This window comes from Populus nigra, chromosome 5, assembly GCF_951802175.1.
Source record: "Populus nigra chromosome 5, ddPopNigr1.1, whole genome shotgun sequence".
In the NCBI taxonomy this organism is placed as follows: Eukaryota; Viridiplantae; Streptophyta; class Magnoliopsida; order Malpighiales; family Salicaceae; genus Populus; species Populus nigra.
The window spans coordinates 19,057,232-19,077,054 of record NC_084856.1 but is presented as its reverse complement, the minus strand read 5'-3'; the positions used below and the strand labels follow the sequence as shown (position 1 = coordinate 19,077,054).

The 19,823-nt window shown below is 32.1% G+C and overlaps 2 protein-coding genes across 2 annotated transcripts; one reads left to right on the top strand and one right to left on the bottom strand.

Moving 5' to 3' along the window:
• The first annotated feature begins 160 nt into the window (after positions 1–160).
• On the top strand, positions 161–2,241 carry LOC133693434 (small ribosomal subunit protein eS6). The gene is made up of 6 exons (XM_062114656.1): positions 161–313; positions 413–477; positions 1,090–1,147; positions 1,246–1,354; positions 1,449–1,721; positions 1,868–2,241. The coding sequence occupies exons 1-6, from the start codon at positions 308–310 to the stop codon at positions 2,104–2,106; spliced, it is 750 nt and encodes a 249-aa protein (XP_061970640.1). The 5' UTR covers positions 161–307; the 3' UTR covers positions 2,107–2,241.
• Positions 2,242–13,023: 10,782 nt separating this feature from the next.
• LOC133693618 (peroxidase 17-like) lies at positions 13,024–15,215 on the bottom strand. The gene is made up of 3 exons (XM_062114861.1): positions 14,919–15,215; positions 14,599–14,790; positions 13,024–13,821 (listed from the first exon to the last, which is right to left on the bottom strand). The coding sequence occupies exons 1-3, from the start codon at positions 15,123–15,125 to the stop codon at positions 13,228–13,230; spliced, it is 993 nt and encodes a 330-aa protein (XP_061970845.1). The 5' UTR covers positions 15,126–15,215; the 3' UTR covers positions 13,024–13,227.
• Between the last annotated feature and the right edge of the window lie 4,608 nt (positions 15,216–19,823).

The following is a 19,823-nucleotide window of genomic DNA, read 5'->3' as shown; positions in this document are numbered from 1 at the left end:
CTGAAATAGTAACCAAACTACCATGTAGGATTCATATTTTGTTGTATTATTAAGTAAAGCCCAACAATATATCAAGCCCAAGAGCCCAAAAGTAAGCAATACCCAAAACTAAATTCCACGTGTCTTCATCTAAACCCAACTACACATATAACCAATTGATTTAAGCCACACGCAAGAACCCCCTCTCCATATAAAAACAAAAGACAAAACCCTAATGCGCCACAACACAGAGAAACCCTAATAGAGCAGGAAGAGACTCTCTCCTTAACAAAACTTGGGTGCCGTGTAGTGAGAGACTCCATTCAAAATGAAGGTTCAATTTTTAATCTCTTGTACTGTCTTTCTTTCTTTAGCAAAACCTTTATTTGTTTTCTGACTTGTTGTTTTCATTGTTTTTTTTTTTTATGGGCAGTTTAACATTGCAAATCCAACTACTGGGTGCCAGAAGAAGCTTGAAATCGATGATGACCAGAAATTGTACGGTTCTCTCTTTTTAGCATTTCATTGGTTTTGCTGTCTTGTGTAGATAGGTGTGTGTTTTGAGATTTTGGAATTTTAAGTGATTTGTGAGCTCAAGTCATCGAAATTGAGCTTGTTAGATATGATGCTGGTATGTGTATGGGAAAGTTTGATTCCTTAATTGTGTGTTTGTATTTTAGGTCATCATGGAACTAAAAAGTAGTGTTGATTTTCATGAGGTGCATGATAGGAACTTAACGTATGAAATTTTGAGGTTTTATGATTCTCCATTTTGGGTCAGATCTCATAGGTTTGCGTAGATTTCTTTTTAGGGGAAAACTGCGGTTTAGTTTAGCATAATGCATCCTGAAACACAATGAATATAGTGTAATCCAAAATGTATCTTAATGTCGATATGTAGTTCTCGACCTTGAGGATAAATATGCACTGGAACTGTAAGTTTAGTCTATTTTTCATCCTTCTAATACCAATTCCACGAAAAATACAAAACAATTATTTAGCAGTTCTGACCACTAATGTGGTTTTGTTCTTACAATTTAGCCATTTTCACAAAGTATTAGAAGTCCTACTTTCCTCTTAGTTTTTAATCTTTTATTATTTTTATGGCAGGCGGGCATTCTTTGACAAGAGGATCTCACAAGAAGTCAGTGGAGATGCACTGGGTGAGGTATGCTTTTGCCAGGAGTTGACTGGCTGAGCTAGTGTTTCAAAGTTATGTTGTATGTTTTATTTTCTTATGTCAACACATCTGGTTGTATTATACAGGAATTCAAAGGTTATGTATTTAAGATTATGGGAGGGTGTGACAAGCAGGGTTTCCCAATGAAGCAAGGAGTTCTAACTCCAGGCCGTGTTCGTCTTTTGCTGTACAGAGGTTTGTGGATTTGTACCTTGGCATGTGTTTCTAAGCGTGTGGTATTTGTTTTTTTGCAGGATTTAGCTAATTCATATACAATGCTCATTAACAGGTACCCCTTGCTTCCGTGGATATGGCAGGAGAAATGGAGAGCGCAGAAGGAAGTCTGTTCGGGGATGCATTGTTAGTCAAGATCTCTCAGTTTTGAACTTGGTCATCGTGAAGAAGGGTGAGAATGATCTTCCTGGCCTGACAGATGTTGAGAAGCCGAGGATGAGAGGTCCAAAGAGGGCATCAAAGATCAGGAAACTGTTTAACCTCTCTAAGGAGGATGATGTTCGGAAGTATGTTAACACATACCGCCGGACATTTACAACCAAATCTGGTCAGTTGCTGTCTCATTATTCCTTTATTTATTATTTTATTTGAATTTGATAAGGACTTAGAAAGTTAATTACTAGATCATGATCTGGTAAAGTTAAGCATTACCTTAACAAAAATAACAAGGCATCTTTTTTTCTGGATCTTCAGGCAAGAAGGTTAGCAAAGCTCCCAAAATTCAAAGGTTGGTTACTCCCCTGACTTTGCAAAGGAAGCGTGCAAGAATATCTGACAAGAAGAAGAGAATCTCAAAGGCTAAGGCTGAGGCAGCAGAGTATCAGAAGCTTCTCGCCACCAGGCTGAAGGAGCAGCGTGAGCGCCGCAGTGAGAGCTTGGCAAAGAAGAGATCTAGACTATCTGTTGCCTCAAAGCCCTCAGTTGTGGCCTAAGTGTTTTGTAACTTGGTCCCTGAGTAATGTCAGTGCTGAATTTCTTCAATAGCTCAAGGTAATTTTGGTTGTTATTTGGATTGTTGGGGTTAATTTTTAGATAAATGATTTCAAGCATCTGAGTTTTTTGGTTTTGCTTCCATTATTGTTGTGGAATGTGTAACTATCTTCTTTCAGATATTTTTGGCTTGCCAAGTCAATTCTGGATTCATGGTGATGCTTGAATCCTCAAATTTACGAGGTCTCCATGGTCATGAAGCAATCTCATCTGAATGCTAAATTGTTTTTGGGTTTCTCTTTAGATCACATCCGTCAGTTTGTCCTTGAAATAAAACAAATCAATTTGATTGTCTGGGGTTTCTATGGGTTACCTTGGAAAAACGCTTCATGTTTATTTTAATTATTATTTGATTGAATAAAAAATTAATTTTAATAAATAAATTTAGCAAATTCAAGTGGATAAATATTTCATGCTGCTAGATTTTGATTTATACTTATTTTTTTTATTTTTTAAATTTGATTTTTAATTATTATTAATGACTTTTTTATCATTTATTTCCATAAATACTTTTAATATATTTAATTAGATGATCGTATAAATTTTTTTATTATACTTAGAATTTTTTTATATTAAAAAATAGATTGGAAAACCTATATAATTAATTTTTTTAGAAAAAAAAATACTAACCCCCTGCGAAACCGGGGTTTGGGTGAAATAACTAGTATGATAGAAAATGTGATAGAAAATGTGAAAGATTTTAATAGGTTTGGGATAATTTTTATAAATTAATAGAATAATTACAAGAAAACATATAGTTGAAGTGGTTTTTATTTTCCAATTATATTTTAAAAAACACTTTATTTTCTAATGTTTAAAATGTTTAATTATTTAGATGATGTTCATGTGCTAAGAATTTAGAATTAAAAAATTTGTTTTTTTATAGTTTTAGGTTGAGTCCCGGTTGCTTATATGATAATTATTAGAGATTTAAATGAAATACATAAAAAAAAATCATTATAATTTACGTTATGAAGCTTGAGTTTTAAAAAAATCAATAAAAAGCATCCAATTAGTTTCAGGATTACCTTGTAATTAAAAAACCCTAGCCACCATCCACTTAACCCAAACTTAGATCTCCAATAACAAAGAAAGTTCTGACCACCAGTTATATGAAACCAATCTTGATTTCTATTTTTCCTTTTTGTGTTTGTCAAGAATCAATGCTCATTTTGTTTAAAAATCCTAAACAAATCTTAGATTAAAGCTTACAGAGAACCCTAATTTATTAAAACAAGGTTTTGGACACAAGCTTACGGGAGAAACAACTCATGATGGGTATGCAGGTTTTGATGAGATTGAATTGAAAATAAAAAACAGAGAGGAAGGAGGAGAAGAAGAAGAAGATAGTACACGTGGGGAATCGGGAATGCCATGTGGGTTCAGTCAAATAAGAATATAAGATTATCACACGCAACTGGCGGTTCGCGGGAAATCCAAAAACATTAATTTCGAAATGTCTTGCTATCTTCTCCTTGGAACATCGGCGAAGAGTATATTTGGTATTGTAGTTGTGGTTGTTGTTTTGATTTGAAAAAAATTATTTTATAAAAAATATTTTTAATTGAGGTTGGTTTAAAAAAATATATGTTTGGTTAAAACTGTGGTTGAAATTGAGGTTGAACTAAAAAATAGTTTAATGTATTTGGTTAAAAATGCTTTTCAAATTGAGGTTGTAAAATAATTTTAGAAAATATATATTAATATTGATGGTTTTAATTTAAATATTGTAGATTTAACTATTGTTATTACATCATAAAATAAATAATATTTTATATAAAATATTTTTTATTATTCCATTAAATTATCTACAATTTCTTCACGTATGAAATACATTGACAGGTACTACAATTTTCTTGGTTTCTTAAGCGCGCAAGAACATCAGGTAAAATATCATCAAGAATAAAATTAGGATTGCGATCTCCATCTAATTTATCATTAGGGTCATTAGCTGATGTTAAATACAAATTTTTTAATTAAATCACAATTAAAAAGAAAAAAGAAAATATTTTATTTTATTTTACTGTGTCGGATAGGTTGGTAGTTATGTTTTAAAATATATTAAAATAATATTTTTTTAATTTTATAAAATTTATTTTTGATATTAATATATAAAAATTAATCATACTCGGAAAAAACCTCATCGTCTTACGATCGCCTTCTAATATAGTTATGTAATGTTATTAATGCAACTATAATTTAGTTGTGGATTTTTAAAAAATAAATTTTAAAAAATATATATTTGATTGAAAATATTATACAATAAATTTTTATATATAAAATAAATAAAAAAATCTATAAATATGTTCTAGTTTTTACAAAATTAAAGTTTAAATGCAATTATCTGTGAATTAAAAAAAATAAAAAAAATTAGGTGTACAAAAACAGAAGTTATAATAATACTTTTGGTAGTGTCTTTTGGTCAACTAGCAAAAAGAGTAAGGAATTACTGCCTCCATGCTTACACAAAAAACATCATCTCAACAGGCAATGAACTCTCTTTCTCTCGTGTTTGTTATGACAGACCGATCCTTGTTCCTCAAGGATCAAGAGAGACACTAAGGTATAGGACCCACCATAGAAGGATTTTCAACATGATGGCCCTCGACACACCAGACTACCAGGTCCAACAGCCATTGTAAGCCTTGAGTGCTTGAGCGTGTGTTCATTAATCTTCGTCCAGATCAAGTTTAATAGAGGGGAATAGAACAGAGTTGTTAGCTTTGGCAATGTAAGTTTTTTGTTACAATAAAAAAAGCTTTGATGAGAGAAGAGCACGGAGTGAAAAGCAGATGTGAGCTGCTTTTCACAGATTGAGGTCCAACCTCAGTTTTTGTGTGGGGCCCATGTCAAATAAAAATGCAATTTGCAATTACCAAACATCAAAATTTTGCTTTTATTGTAAAATGCAGCCGCAGCCGCAATGAAAAAAGGGTACGAAGCCAGCACTGTGACAGCTACAAAAGTTGGATGTATGTGCAGGTTTTGCAATGGAGATGAGGGCAAGGGAGAGTTGGGATTTCTAGGTTTGGATGTACAGGGGAGATTGATATTGCTGAAGGGATAAATATGTTTGGTTAGAAATAATTTTTTATTAAAATTAAAATTTTCTTTTAAACTTGAGTTGAAATTTTGGTTTAACTTTAAATGCATTTTTTTTGTTTAAAAAGGTTGTTTTAAATTATTTTTACAAATATATTTCCATCTTAAAATAAATTTAATTTGTTTTTATTATAAGCTATTTAAAAAAAAAATACTTTTAAATTGTAAATCAAAGTACAATTTTTTAATTCATGTTAAATAAAATCTTACCTTCTTTATTTCTTATATTAACAACCTATGTTAATTTAACCATACTTCTTTTTATTAATCACCACCATACCACCAATATAGTTATTATCCACTTTTTCAGTTAAATTAAAAAAAATTAAAAGAGTTCAATGTTTCACTCATATCAAAACATAAATTATCATGTATCGAAACAGTAGAATCGATCTTCTTATATTTATTAAAATGATTTAATTACCTTAAAATAAATATTAAACAAGTTTTTATTTTATCATTTGACTTTTTTAAACATAGTAAATTAATTAAATTACACTTACAATTATAGATTACTACACTAGTGGTCAGGGGATTTTTTGTTTTTTAATCCTAATTTTTTATTATAATTTAGTTGATTGAAGAGTAATTTATTAATTTAATAAATATAAATATTATTTAAAAAAATGGTCGACATGTATATTACACATGTCAACACGTAGGTTTTGGTTAAGCCATTTGGGAGGCATGTGAGGGGGCTTTTGATGGCCAAATAGTGGCTTTCAAGGTGGCATTCAAGTCGTCTCAGTGACCTCTCCAACCATGGGTAACACATGTGGTGAAAGGACATTCAGTTTGACACCAACAATTTTTTTTTTCCTTTCTCTTTCCTCCTTGATTACTGCATTTTACCCTCCAAATTCTCAAAACAACCCTATGTCAAGCCTTCTAATTTATTAAGACAAGAGAGAACCATGCTTTTGAAGTTGTGTTTTGATTATAAAAGCAAATTACAAAAACAACTTTAGTCTTATTTAAATTAGTTGGGTTATTGTTTTGTTTATCTTTTAGTTATTATTAGATATTTTAAAGATATTAGAGTCTTTATTTAAATTTATGTTCATGGGATTATTATCATTTATTAGGTTTATCCATATTGAATAGGGATATCATATTAGATTTATGATTCTATTATAAATATTATTTTATCCATACTTTTTTAGGGAAGACTATTTTTAATAAAAAAATCGACATTCTTACTATTTCTTTTTGTAGTTGAGTGATTTCCACACTAAGTTCTTAAGTAATTAAACTTACAAACTTTTCAAATGATTGATCAACTTCATTATGATTTTATACTATTCATTTGTATCTTTTTATAGGTGTAGAGTGAGAGTGATCATTGCGTTTAACTTTGGTTCTCCAAAGTAGATTTTTGTTGGGTCAACTTGCAAACCATTCAAATCTGATTATAGCATATCTTAAAAGGTGTCTACACCATATTATATGGACTTAAGGGCTATTTTATGACACATTATGGTACATTTTAAGGTTGTTACAATCATGTATTCCTGTTGTATTTGATTATTGTTTTGACTGAATATCGTGATATAATAAAGGACTGTATGAACAACGTGATGCGATGTATTTTGGGAATCGTTAAATTAGTTCAAGTATATTGGGATGATGATCAATATAATAGTCTAAAAGTGAAAGATGATAGGTTGTTAGGATAATCTCGAATAATGGTAAAAGAAGGGTTATAGTGACAACTGATTTAGTAAAAAAATGAACTTCGTGGTTAAGAAAGAACGCATGTATGTGTTATGATAAATAACTAAAATAGTGGGTGTGTTTGTTAATGCACGAACAATTATATATACATGAAATATCATTGAAGGCAGAACAACTATGAAGGTTTCTAGAATAAATTAAATAGGTTAAAATAAAGGTTGATGGTTCAATATGTATAATTGGATAAGTAAAATATTGATCATGTTTGAATTGTAGAAAGATGCATGATGAAATACCTGTGTTCTCGGTGCGAGTATGAAATGACTGTCATATAGGGATTTACCCTAACTACAACGTATCTTAAACATTGATATTGTAAGACAAAATAGTACAAGAATCAAAGCTGCATGTTAGGTCGAAAGGAATAGACTTCCACGATGGATTCTTGAATGCCACATCATTTCTGGCTAAAATTAGAAAATGAAATGAAATACTTGTAAAAGATTAAAAAGTCAATAAATAAAAGTGAAAGTGATCTAGAAAAGAAGATTTTACTAAGACATATAATGGAGAAATTATCAATGGCATGTGCGATTGAGGTTACATGTAATGTAAGACTTTGGTAAATAGAAAATTATCAAGAATTGATTTATTACTTGTGAAGCCACTGACTGAGTGTAATAATAAGTTTTAGAGCATATAATTTATTTTGGCTTTGTGATTGCAGGAGCTTCATGGTAAATCTTTGTCAACTGAAATCTAAACATGTTATCCATTTAGCACTAAATAAAAACAATGTATGTTTATCATTTAGCGTGTTGTAATCAAATAGATTCAAATTATAATGTAAATAGTTATTTGTAATAGTTCTGGCAACGTAACTACCTCCTAAAGTAAAGCCATGTGTAATTGTTTAACATATATAATGAATAATGGTATGTTTTATGGGTATTAATATGTATACCATTACCTAAAATGATGATTTGTTGGTTGGATGACTTGAGGCCTAACATCGAGAATAGAAAGATTGTGTTGTGGGAATTTGAAATTCTATCGGTTGTTATGTAGGTGTTATAGGTTAATGAAGAACTGATTAGGGACCTAGACAGAGCAAACTTTGCCAAAATTCTATTAGAAATTGAAAGTATCAAGTTTACTAGAATGAATTTAAAATTAAAATGAATGGTGTTAGTGTAAATGGCAATGGAAAGTCAATACTATCAAAAAACATACCATATTGTTACATATAAGATTGTTGGAATAAAGATAATTATATTTGAAAGTCCCTAAATGTTATAACATCGAGGAGTGAAGAGTGGTGTATATTGGTATACTGATCCTTACTTGAAATTGATGAAGAAGTTGGTAATTGACTGAGTAAAAAAAATAATCATTGGTTTGTGGTGCATGTTCTGCACAAAAAAATATTTGTGTGAGCAACTCCTGAGAACTTGAAAAAAAAAATACATAGATATGTGTGTTGTATGCTACATTGAACTAACCAAAATGAGTCATGATTAAGCGATAAAAAGGCCTTTTAGGATTCTAACCATTTGGGCCTGACTCGAACAGCTATGATCGCTAGCTGTTTAGGCCAGACCCAAATGACCAGTAGGTTTTCTATTGACGTGTATGATACATATGTTAGATAAGTGAGTCAATTGTTACCTTTGAATGGTGTTTATGTTTTTAAACATTCATAAATTTTTCTTGTCAATATCTTTATAATAGCATTGAGAGTATCGTACTCAGAACTCTATTAAAATTCTATTAGAAATTGAAAGCATCAAGTTTACTAGAATTGATTTAAAATTAATATGAATAGTGTTAGTGGCAATGACAATGAAAAGTCAATGGTATCAAAAACCAATTACCGATATTTTTACATATATGATTGTTGGAACGAGAAAAATTGCATTTGAAAATCGAGGGTGTTACAACATTGATGAGTGAAGAATGGTGTACATTGGTATTGAAATTGATGAAGAAGTTGGTAATTGACCGAGTAAAAAAAACAATCATGGGTTTGTGAAGCAGTTTTACATAAAAAAATATTCCGCTCTTGAGAACTTAAAAAAATACATAAATATGTGTGTCTATACTACATTGAACAAACCAAAATGAGTTAGAATTAAGCGATGAAGAGGGGTTTTTAAGATTCTAGCTATTTGGGCTTTGACTCGAACAACTAGGATAATTAGTTATTTAAGCTAGACTCAAGTTATTAATAGGTTTTTTATTGATATGTACAGTGCATGCAGTAAATAAGTGAGTCAATTATCACTTTTAAACTTTTAAATGATACTTATATTTTTTAATATCTATAAATTCTTCTTGTTAATATCTTTATAATAGCGTTGGGGGTGGTGTACTCAAAACTCCTGTTTCTTTCTCTCTCGATATTTTTTTCTCCCTTCTACTTTGTTTTTTGTGCCGGCCTATTTCTCCCCTTCTTTCCTTGTCAGTTAGATATTTGCTTATTTACTCCTAGCCAGTAGATCCGCGTACAAAATTTAAGCTGACCGTGTAAAGATGCATTTTTGGAAATTTTGGAAGAGGAAGTCTGGGGGAAGAGAGGGATTTGGTGGGGAGGGAACTACGGAATTAACATCCTAGTCATCTGGGCCTGCCCAAATGTCTAGGATTTTTTTTCCTGTACCATCAATCATCATCCCTCCATTTTTGCCCCTATGAAAGCAATAAAGACAAGTTGCCAAAATATCTCTTCTCGTGAATATTCTTCGCGGTGTTCAAGGGCGGTGGGGCTTGATTCTGGTCTCGGTGCAATGTCTTTCAAAAGCAAGTCTCAGCACCACCGTCCCTTTTGTGTAAAACATTGATCAGAAGGTCCCAGCCCATGTCACCATTAATTTGTGTAAAAAATGGGTTCTGGGTAGAGAGGACATTGGGTGTTGATAATTTGAATCTCTTTCATCAATTAATCAATGGATTTGTCGGTCTTTATCAAAACAAAGTTGATATGCTTGTTTGGCGGCTTTATTACTTCGAAAATATCACAAATTAAAGCAGATTAAGTTGCCATATCATGTTTTTGACAGGGCATCATACTATACTCCTGCCGGATGGAGTACTAGAGCTCACGTCACTGTGTTCCCTTCACCGTGCCACGGTCACCTGAAAAGCGCAACTCCATTAATTATATCGGGATGTACGTTGATGCTTTGAAGATTAGCACAACGTTAGTAGCCTAATAATTACTGAATTTGTGTGTGTATTGATTTGCTAGTTTGGTGGCTTTATTGCTTCGAGAACATCACAAATTAAACTAGTTATTTTGATGGCCAACGTTAAAGACCTGGTCTTTCTCATTGAATCATCCCTTCTCAACTTCAAGGTCTAATCTACGGGTTAAATTTAGGCATTGCATTTTATGAAGCATGCATGGTAGCTTAGGTCTTGGTGTTAATTTGAGGTAGAGATGCGTCGTGCTTGTAACAAGGCTGGTGGAAATGTTCCGGTTCCATGGAAGGATGATGAGTTGCCGTGATGCTTTGTTAAAATATATGCAGTTGAAGAGGAGGAGCTCAATGTCCTGAAGCATTAATTGATTGCGCTGAAAATCATGCTAGGGAGACTTCATAGTTCTATCCCCACACACGTCTTAATTTGCAGGATATTGAAGCTAGTGGCTTTAGCGGTTTGACAGATTTGGAGTAGTTGGCATCAATTAATTGATGTACAAATAATTTTTTTATTTTTTATACTAGGAGGGTTTGATAAAAATTATTTTTTAAAATATTTTTTATTTGAAAAAATATTATAATAATAATTTTTTATTTTTTAAAATTTATTTTTAACATTAACACATTAACACATTACAATAATCCAAGAACATTACAAAAAATTAATTTAAAAAATATTTTTAAAACAATTTTAACAAAAAAAACTAGTTCAATTTTAATTTTAAACCATCCTAATAAAAAAATATTTTGGGACGAAACGAGAGCCGTTGAGAATGGGATGAGTCGAGCACAAACATGCTAGGAGGGGATTGAGAGAATTTATGATGCTGAAAACGATGTGGTCTCTTACTTAATTCATGCTTTCAACTATCTTTTTAAATAATTTTTTTTATTAATATAGATATTTAGATTAATCTGTATATACCTCGACTAATTTTATAAATTTTAAAATTAATGAGCATATAAATTTTCAGTGATCTTGAGCCTGAGATTTACAAGACTTGAACTAATAACCTTTACAAAGCGAGCCTTGAATTTGCGAGACTTGAACTGATAACCTTTACAGACCGAGCCAGAACAAACCTAAAAGCTGTATCTTTCATGATTTTTTTTCTAATATTTTTTACATCTTAGGTAAATGGTTTTGTACAAGTGAAATGTAATATGTATGAACATAAATATTTTATTTCTAATTTACATGGTGGGTTAAAAAATACATGCGTCCCATTAATGGAACTAAGATGCTTAAAACAAAATGAGAGCATGCATGGTTACCGTAGGGAAGGTATCGTTGTAAAAGTTCGGGGCATATTTGGAAATGTGATGAAAACAATATATTTTAAATTATATTTTCTTAAATTTTATTTAAATTTAAAATTTTTTATTTGTTAAAATTTTATATATATACATATATACATATATATATATATATATATATATATATATATATATTCATATCATTTTAATATACTATATACTAATATTAAAAATAATTTTTTAAAATAAAAAAATATTATTTTAATATAATTTAAAATATAAAATATTTTAAATTACCACAGTCACAATCTCAAAGACATGCTACTTGCCTCTTCCTTCAGTAGCCAATAGCATGAAGCAATGGACCACAGTTTCTGCTGGTAAGAATTGTCAAACAAGATTTCACCCCCTTGCTTCTAAAGTGGGCCAGCTGTTCCCATTAGCGTCCCCTGCTTGTGTGATTGCGTATAACTCCTATGCATACACTCTTTTGCTGTCAGATTCTTATTGGAAGTCCTGGAGAGTGGAGATGACAATGTTCCCGTTTCCATGAAGGCAGGCTCGAAGTAACAATAAGGAACTGCGGTAATTTTTTTTATTATGTATTTCAAAAATATATTTTATTTGAAACAATATTAAATTAATATTTTTTTATAATGATATAAAAAATTAATTTTAATTTATTTTTAAAAAATATAATGTACCATAATATTAAACACATATTTAAATAGTGAAAACACATAAAAATATGAAATTTATATGAATTTAAAGACAGATTTAAGCCCCTTATATTTATTTATAATTTTATTGATATATGTAAAATATCTTATTTTTTAAAATAAATTATATACTTTATTACATTTAAATTGATTATAAGAAACATTATATATACGAACCTTTTTCACCGGATCGAGGGTTTTTTTTTTTTTGAGAAAGATAGAAATGAAGGATTGAAAATTGACTCCAATAAAAACGAAGTTAAATATTAAGGTCAAGAGATATACGAAAAACGAGTACAAGATAAGAGAATGGAATTCTACTGCCATCCTTACTCACTTTAAGTTAAAGAACCGTCTTTAATCTAAACCGAACATTACAAATTTCCTTATAAGCGTCGCAAAATAGATTAATATTGGTTTTTTTTTATGGAATATTATAATATCTGGTCGAAACATTTAATGTTAGGTTGAAAATCATGCGTTTCATCAAAAAAGAACTTCTCCTTATCATCATCTGAAGGTCCTCAAGCCTTATCTAGTGAAGAATCTTACATCAAACTGGTATTAGGTGGTGCTCGATTGGCACCATGAATCAACAACATTTTAGAAAATGTTTTTTTGAAGAAATTATTTGACAGTGGATGTGTAATAATTGTTTGAAAATCCCACTTCTATATAAGTTGGTGAGCCATCTTCTAGATCACTACAGAGTAATCTCAGCTTCGTTGCTGTCTGAACTATATCAGTGGAAGGAGGGCTCCTAATAAACAATTTGATTGTGTGTGAGAGAGAAAAATCGTGGAGCTCTCATTGCCTCTTGTCGCTAAAATATATTTTAACAAGAAACATGGATAAAAGGGAACGTAGACAGACAAAAACAAGGAGGAAATGGAGGGGGGCAGAATCAACAAAATAGTCTTCTAGGAGTAATATTTAAATTTCCAAGGATACCATCAAGGGGCATCCTTCATAAGGATAAAATTGATAGTAATCAATAATCCCACTTAAGAATTTGATCACCATTCCTAGCATTATCCCAGAAGACATTTTTCATCAGATGAATTATATTTAATCTTATTGTATTTGTATACTAAGCCTAATCTCTCACTCAAGACTCCAACAGTGCATTAACAGGCCGGCTGTTGACCATCCTGCAATTGCTTCTAATCTCTCCAGGCCGCCCAGACTGCAGATCACCCATCTTTATCATGCCCTCAACGAAGGCGTTAAAAAATGCCCGCTGGTCTTTGCTGAAAAGGGCTACATACTTCCTTGTTTCAGGAAATGTGTAAAGTGTTTGGTCAGAATTAAGAAACCCTCTCCCAGCAACCAAGTCCTTGAAATATCTGTTATCAAACATAGTTGGTGTTGCATCGAGGTCTCCCGTCACATTTTCATCTCCACCGAGTGGGCAAAGCCTGTTCAGCTTCTCTTTATACCTTGGCTCAATTGTTGGGTCAGGCTTGCCAGAGCCTGATTGATTATAGAGCCTGAAGACTATAGAGAAGCACCGAGCCTGACCTATAGAATGTGACCCTGAAAGGGCTACCATATCCTTGACAGAGAGATTGTATCCTTCAAAGAGGTCCATGAGAAGGCTTGCATTAGCTCTTGGACTGGGCATGATATTGTTGGCATCCTCTTGGCTGGCTGTTAAGCTGTCTTCCCTCCCTAACTTCACTTCCCAATCAGGTCCTCCGCTCTGATTCAAAACAGAGGATAGAATGAAGAGTAAGGTTTCAGATAAAAAAAGGGCAAAAAAATCAGTTCATTAACAAAGTGTTCTGTCTGACCAAGTCTTGTCTATTCTTCTGAGATTTTTCTCTTCATTACTTCTGGAGTGGAATCAGGATACCAGCATCTATAACACGTTACTATCAATTAAACCTTAAGCCACTAGATTTCATTGTGGAACAGTGCAGGGACCCACTACATTCAAATGGGAGGTCTAGAATACAATTATTGTCGAACTGTGAGCTTTCATAAGCTACAATTATTGCCCCTCTTTGATTTTTCTCTAGCAGACTAGAGAAAAGGCCACATCCACATACACAGTGCTTGTGACCAGATGTTCAACATTAGCAAGCTAGTGGGGATATATATTAGCCTAATAGTGCTCAACTCCTAGGAAGGGGATCAGAGGTAGGGCTCAAATTTGAAGTACAGTCCTGGCTAGTCACTGCAATAATGAACCAGGAAAAAAGGGGTGAAGCATGACCTTTTTTAAAGACAAGCTATAGCTACGCCGTTGTCCTCTTCAAATGTATGGATGATAAAGGACGAAAGGCAGACACAGAGGACCCATTTCGCAGAATATCCTGAGCAAAAGCTTGCTGCCTAGGTGGCTAGGCAACCCAAGACCCAATTGTCTTACGGCCAAGTTGTTAGTACCATAGTGGTACATTAGGTTATAATTTTGTTCTATTAAGAATTAAAGAAAAAAGACCGGAGTTTTACATCACAGAGAGAAATTAATTACCAGGACAACTGCATCTCTAGAGGCCATGATGATTATATCTGCACAAGAAACCGTCCCAGGACAAACCCTCTCCAACTCTTTCTTAATTTCATCAATAACTTCATAGGACCTTAAAGAATCTATGTTGGACAGAGAGAGCTTCTCTCCTAGCATGTTTGGTGTGTCATCGAGCAGCATAGAAGCATCACAACCCTGTAAGAAAAGGAAGAAGAAGAAGAACCCATCAAATAAAGCCGAATCAAGATCCTTGTTAGAAAAAAAAAATGCAAGATTGAAATGGAAGCATGTGTAAAGTTTTTGGTGTATATATCAAAGTTTACATTAACAAAACAATCATGGAATTGAAAACGCATGACTGAGGCAGCACTTCTTGGTTCTCTAATCATGTTCCTCCTCATCACATCCTTGACTATGAATTCAGCTTCCGGGCACGTCTCGGCGTAAAATCCAGGCTGGAGTGGCACAACAGAGGCAGAGGTAAAGGCGATGGATATGAGCAAGAGAGAGGCTAGGAAGGGAGGAGACATTTTTTTCTTCTTCTTCCAAGCACTACAGTATTAGACTATTAGTTGATAGTTTATGAGGGGGAGATATGGGCTATTGTTGTTGTTCAGCATATGGACTTATAAACTTGTTGGAAATATGTATTTATGAATATATCATGTATGTGAATCTATGTATGGTATGTTGTTGTCATCGAGTTATTGCCTTTATTAAACTGTCTATAAAAAAACAGAGTCGTCTTACACTAAAATACTGTTTGTTACTGTGTTCTAACGTTCTTTTAAAAAAATTTAATTGTTTTTAGTTTGAAATTAATTATTTTTTATTATTTTAATATATTTATGTTAAAACACATTTTAAAAACAATTTATATCACACTCTCAATTAGACCATAAAAGGTTGTTTGACACTATATTTTAACATTATGTTTTGACATGTATTTCAATCCGTTTTAAAAATATATTTAATATAAAAAATATTAAATAAACAATTACTATTGTTCAATGATTTTAATATTGAAAAATAAAAAAAATTAAAAAATTATTTTAATATATTATTTTTGGTCACAAAACACACGGTATTAACGAAACAGTCGAGTGATGATTTACATGATAGGCAAGGAAAAGAAAAGCCTTCAGATTTTTTTTGGGAGGGTGTCAAGATATTAATAGTTTTTATTTTAAATTAATGTTAGTGTTTGGATTAACTTGTGTACATTTTAATTTTTACGAATCCTGAAATTAATAATTATATAAATTTTTAATAATTTTAAAAAAATAAATACAAGAGATCACTAGTTAAATTACCTATTTAGATTAGAAATTTACATGTTTTTGTTACTAGAATGGGAGGCAAGAAAAGCCAAATGGGTATTTTGAAGTTAGGGGTGAGAGGGATATCTAACTGAAAGTGGAGGCCTGTGATGTGGGTGCGTCAACAATCGCGACACCCAAGATGCCCTTCTTCCCGACTTTGGATTCATTTCTTTCATGGAATTTGCTGTTTTTATCTTCCTGGATATATATCAAGTTATCAACAGGCTCAGCCACCCTTTTTTTAATGGCTTTCTTTCCTCTTTGGAAAATTCATATCTAATTTGGGTTTAGAGCCCTTTTTCACCATTGATGAATTGAATATATATATATACATATATATTAACCCATTTTGTATTGTATAGTGCTCATCGACTGTACGTCTATACTTCGTTTTTCTAACTTCAAAACATGTTCTCCAAGAACAAACGTCCAATAACTCGAGCGGCGTGCTCAAAATCATGCGAGGATCATATGAGCATTTTTTTATATTAATTTCTCTCGCATGATCATAGCCTGGAAAGTAAACAACTATCTGTATGTATACTGCAGTGGAATTCATAGTGGAACCAAATATCACAAAGTATTATGGTGTCGTGTGCCTCTGAGTCAACAAATAAATTATGTCTACTGGAAACACTAAAAGATATACCACCGTAAAATACCTACTTTCAGCTGTTGCTGAAGTCCAGCATGCTTTCTTTTGTCCTTTTTTACCATCAAACTTCATTTTCTCTTGTTCTTTTTTCGATATACAACTTAATATATAGCCTATATATGTACGTATTTTAGTGCTTACTGAAATCCAGGGTGTAGCTTTTCTTTTCCTTTTCTTTGGCCATGTGATTTCCGGAAGAAATGGCCTCACTCGTGCCCCGGGATTGTCGTCTGGACAAGATTTTAATGGCATGCTAAAATTTCATGGAATACAAGGATGGGCACCAGTAAATTTATGCATTTCCATGCTAAAATGCCAAGTAAAGTTGCCCCTGAATAATTGTTCCTCACTGTTAAAAAATAAAAAATATTATTTTAATAAACTTTTTTATAAAAAGACATTTTAAGAAACATGTTCCTTTCACCCATGTTACCTTGCTCACAGGAATTTCATTTTAATTGATGGGACTGTTTTTTGTTTTTTTCCCTTTGATGGTTCCCCCGTATGCAAGTTACCCATGGATGTGGCTTAGGGCAGTTGGGGCATGTGGCTTGCCCGGAGATAAAGCTCGACTCCCATTTGTTTTTGAATTACCAGCCATCAAATCTCTCATGGCGGCCGGCATATTGTCCTCTGGAACAAGGGCCGGAAGCAATTGGCGTCATTAAGTGTTGTCCCGGACCTCCCCCTCCGCATAAACTACAAGAAAAATCACACGACAATTCGTGGTTTTTGTCAGAAGATCAGGTGTTTTATGCATTTCTTTAACTTGGATAAGAGCATATGCCCAAAGATAACAAAATTGCTAATAAAGATATATACTAAGGCAATACGAAAGTAATTATCCTTCCGAGGACACGCTGAAAATATAGAGAGAGATCTCAGACGACCGACTGCAGATGTTCTCTGTGAAATAGAAGAGCATGCAGGTGAAATAATTGGCCCAGAAAACCAACAGCGACGTTGTTGCTCTTGATTGGATTAGCCAGTGGAGCGGTCTTTATTGCATGACATACTCCTTAAGTGTCGAAGGCAGGGGAACAAGATGGAGGCCATTCATCCTAGAGATGTTGACATATGTCTTGTCTTGAAGTATTATCATATTGTTACAATATATATATATATATATATATATATATATATATATATATATATATATATATATATATATATAATAACATATAGCTTAATTAGAAAACATTCTACTACATACATATATCATCACTTTTTTTTATTAATATTGATATCCAAGCCAGTTTATATGTATTTCAATTAATTTTATAAATTCTAAAATTAACGGCTATATAAATCTTTAATGATCATGAAATTTATAAGACTCGAACTAGTGATCTTTATAAAGCAAATTTAAAATTTAACCAATTAAATTACATTTCTCATAAATATCATCACATCTATCTTGAAAGGGTGTGTGTAAACATCCCTCCAATATAAACTTTCCTTGCAGCAATCCACTGAATTTAAATTACTATCATTTTTGTTCTTTAGTTAGAAATTTGAGATTTGAAACCCAGCTATTATCTCTTCTTCCCATGTTTTATTGTTATGTTTTATAAAATAAAATAAAAGGTGTAAGAGAAATACCCTACACTTAATAAATATAAAAAATCAAAACAAAAAATAAGTCATTCATACAACATTCTCGAATTTTTAAAATGAAACTCAAACTCAAATGCTAAATTCAATACAAAGTCAGTGATTCATGATAAAATTTAAATTTTTCAGATGAAAATCAAACTTAATATTATTGATTTATTTCAAAAATCGGTTACAAATGAAGATTACAAGAATTTATGAGAATCCAGTGCTCTTAGTTTGATTTTTTTTTTCCATTGGAGATTATAGAGTTCTTAGGAGGTTGTGTAAATTAGGAGCATTTAGATCAGTAGAAGACAAACCGATCAATTTTTTACTTTTTTGGCTGTAAATTATATATTTTTATGTCATCTTTGTTTTTAATTACCTTCGTTAAAACTGGCATGCGCTGTGAAAAAGGGAAGCTATAGCTATAAAATCAAATCTTATAAATCATACGCAAGCCCTAAAGTATGCCCGCATGTAAACAATTGCTTACCATACTAACGTAAAATTTCAAAGCACCAAAACTACAGTGAAGAAATTAAACTCAATCCAAACCAGAACTCAGTCTACCTCCATAAACACTCTTGCAAGCAATATAAAAGAGATGATGTTTCCAATTTGAACTCCACCATTAATGCCAATCCATCGTGAATCTTACAAAGAAAAAAAAATCTAGGAAAAAGACTACAGGAACAATCCAATCTTCTTTCCTCTTGTGCTAGAATAACCCTTATCCTCGAATGAAATGGAATACACGTCATGTCGATTAAAAAGTAATTAACACGTTAATGACCGAAAGTGCTTGCAGTAAATGAGGTTTGACTTTCCCATATAATAAGGAATTAGATAAAGCTCAGTACTGTTCATTCCTGGGGAGGGGTGAGCACTGTGCAGGAAGCATATATCTTGTGGGGAATAATTCTCTTTAGCCTACCCTTCTTTTTTTCTTTTACTTTGTGGCAGAATCAAACATGCTTTTAGAGCAGTGTTAAGCATAGACTAGAAGTCAATTTAACTATTAACAAAACCCATGATCATTGTTTATCAAGATTTTCTTCCTTTAATGATTCAACAGCAAGTAAAGCTTGAAGAATTTGTTGTCATGTGACATCAGTGTTCATGGGGTCCTGCTCTTGTATCATGGAATTGTGCTTGTCTGTGAGAAGGGATTCGAAATGCTGTTTTATGCAGTCTGACTCTGCACCCAAATGTCTCTCGAAAAGCTAACAACTTGCCATGGTTCACTGAATATTTCCCAATTTACAAGCTACAAAACATTTATTATGAGTAGTATAGTTCAATTTTGTTTCTTTTTTCTTACAAGTAGACGGCATTCTGGGATTACTTTATTTTATACGCATATAATTGTTGACGCCAGGAAGTTAAATCCCTGTCATGTCCCATTTTCATGCTCTGCTTAATCAATCCTTTTATGCTAAGCTATGGGTTAAACTTAGCTTTGTAAATGATATCATATATCTTGGGGTTAAGTAGTATTATATTTTTAGATATTCCCTAAATTACCATTTAGGAGTGCGGTTGTATCATATTTTTTTAATTTTTTATTAAAAAAAACTTTAAATTAATATTTTTTTTATTACACTAATGTTAAAAATATATAAGAAATATTATTTAATATATTTTCAAGATAA

What these genes read in the sequence shown, in the direction of transcription:
- LOC133693434 (XM_062114656.1), top strand. An exon ending in GTGGAGATGCACTGGGTGAG is followed by an intron (nt 1,148 to 1,245) that starts GTATGCTTTTGC and finishes TGTATTATACAG; the next exon opens with GAATTCAAAGGTTATGTATT. An exon ending in TCGTCTTTTGCTGTACAGAG is followed by an intron (nt 1,355 to 1,448) that starts GTTTGTGGATTT and finishes GCTCATTAACAG; the next exon opens with GTACCCCTTGCTTCCGTGGA.
- LOC133693618 (XM_062114861.1), bottom strand. Translation starts at nt 15,125, where the DNA reads ATGTCTCCTCCCTTCCTAGCCTCTCTCTTGCTCATATCCATCGCCTTT. An exon ending in TCCATGATTGTTTTGTTAAT is followed by an intron (nt 14,791 to 14,918) that starts GTAAACTTTGAT and finishes CTTTTCTTACAG; the next exon opens with GGTTGTGATGCTTCTATGCT. An exon ending in CTAGAGATGCAGTTGTCCTG is followed by an intron (nt 13,822 to 14,598) that starts GTAATTAATTTC and finishes GTTTTGAATCAG; the next exon opens with AGCGGAGGACCTGATTGGGA.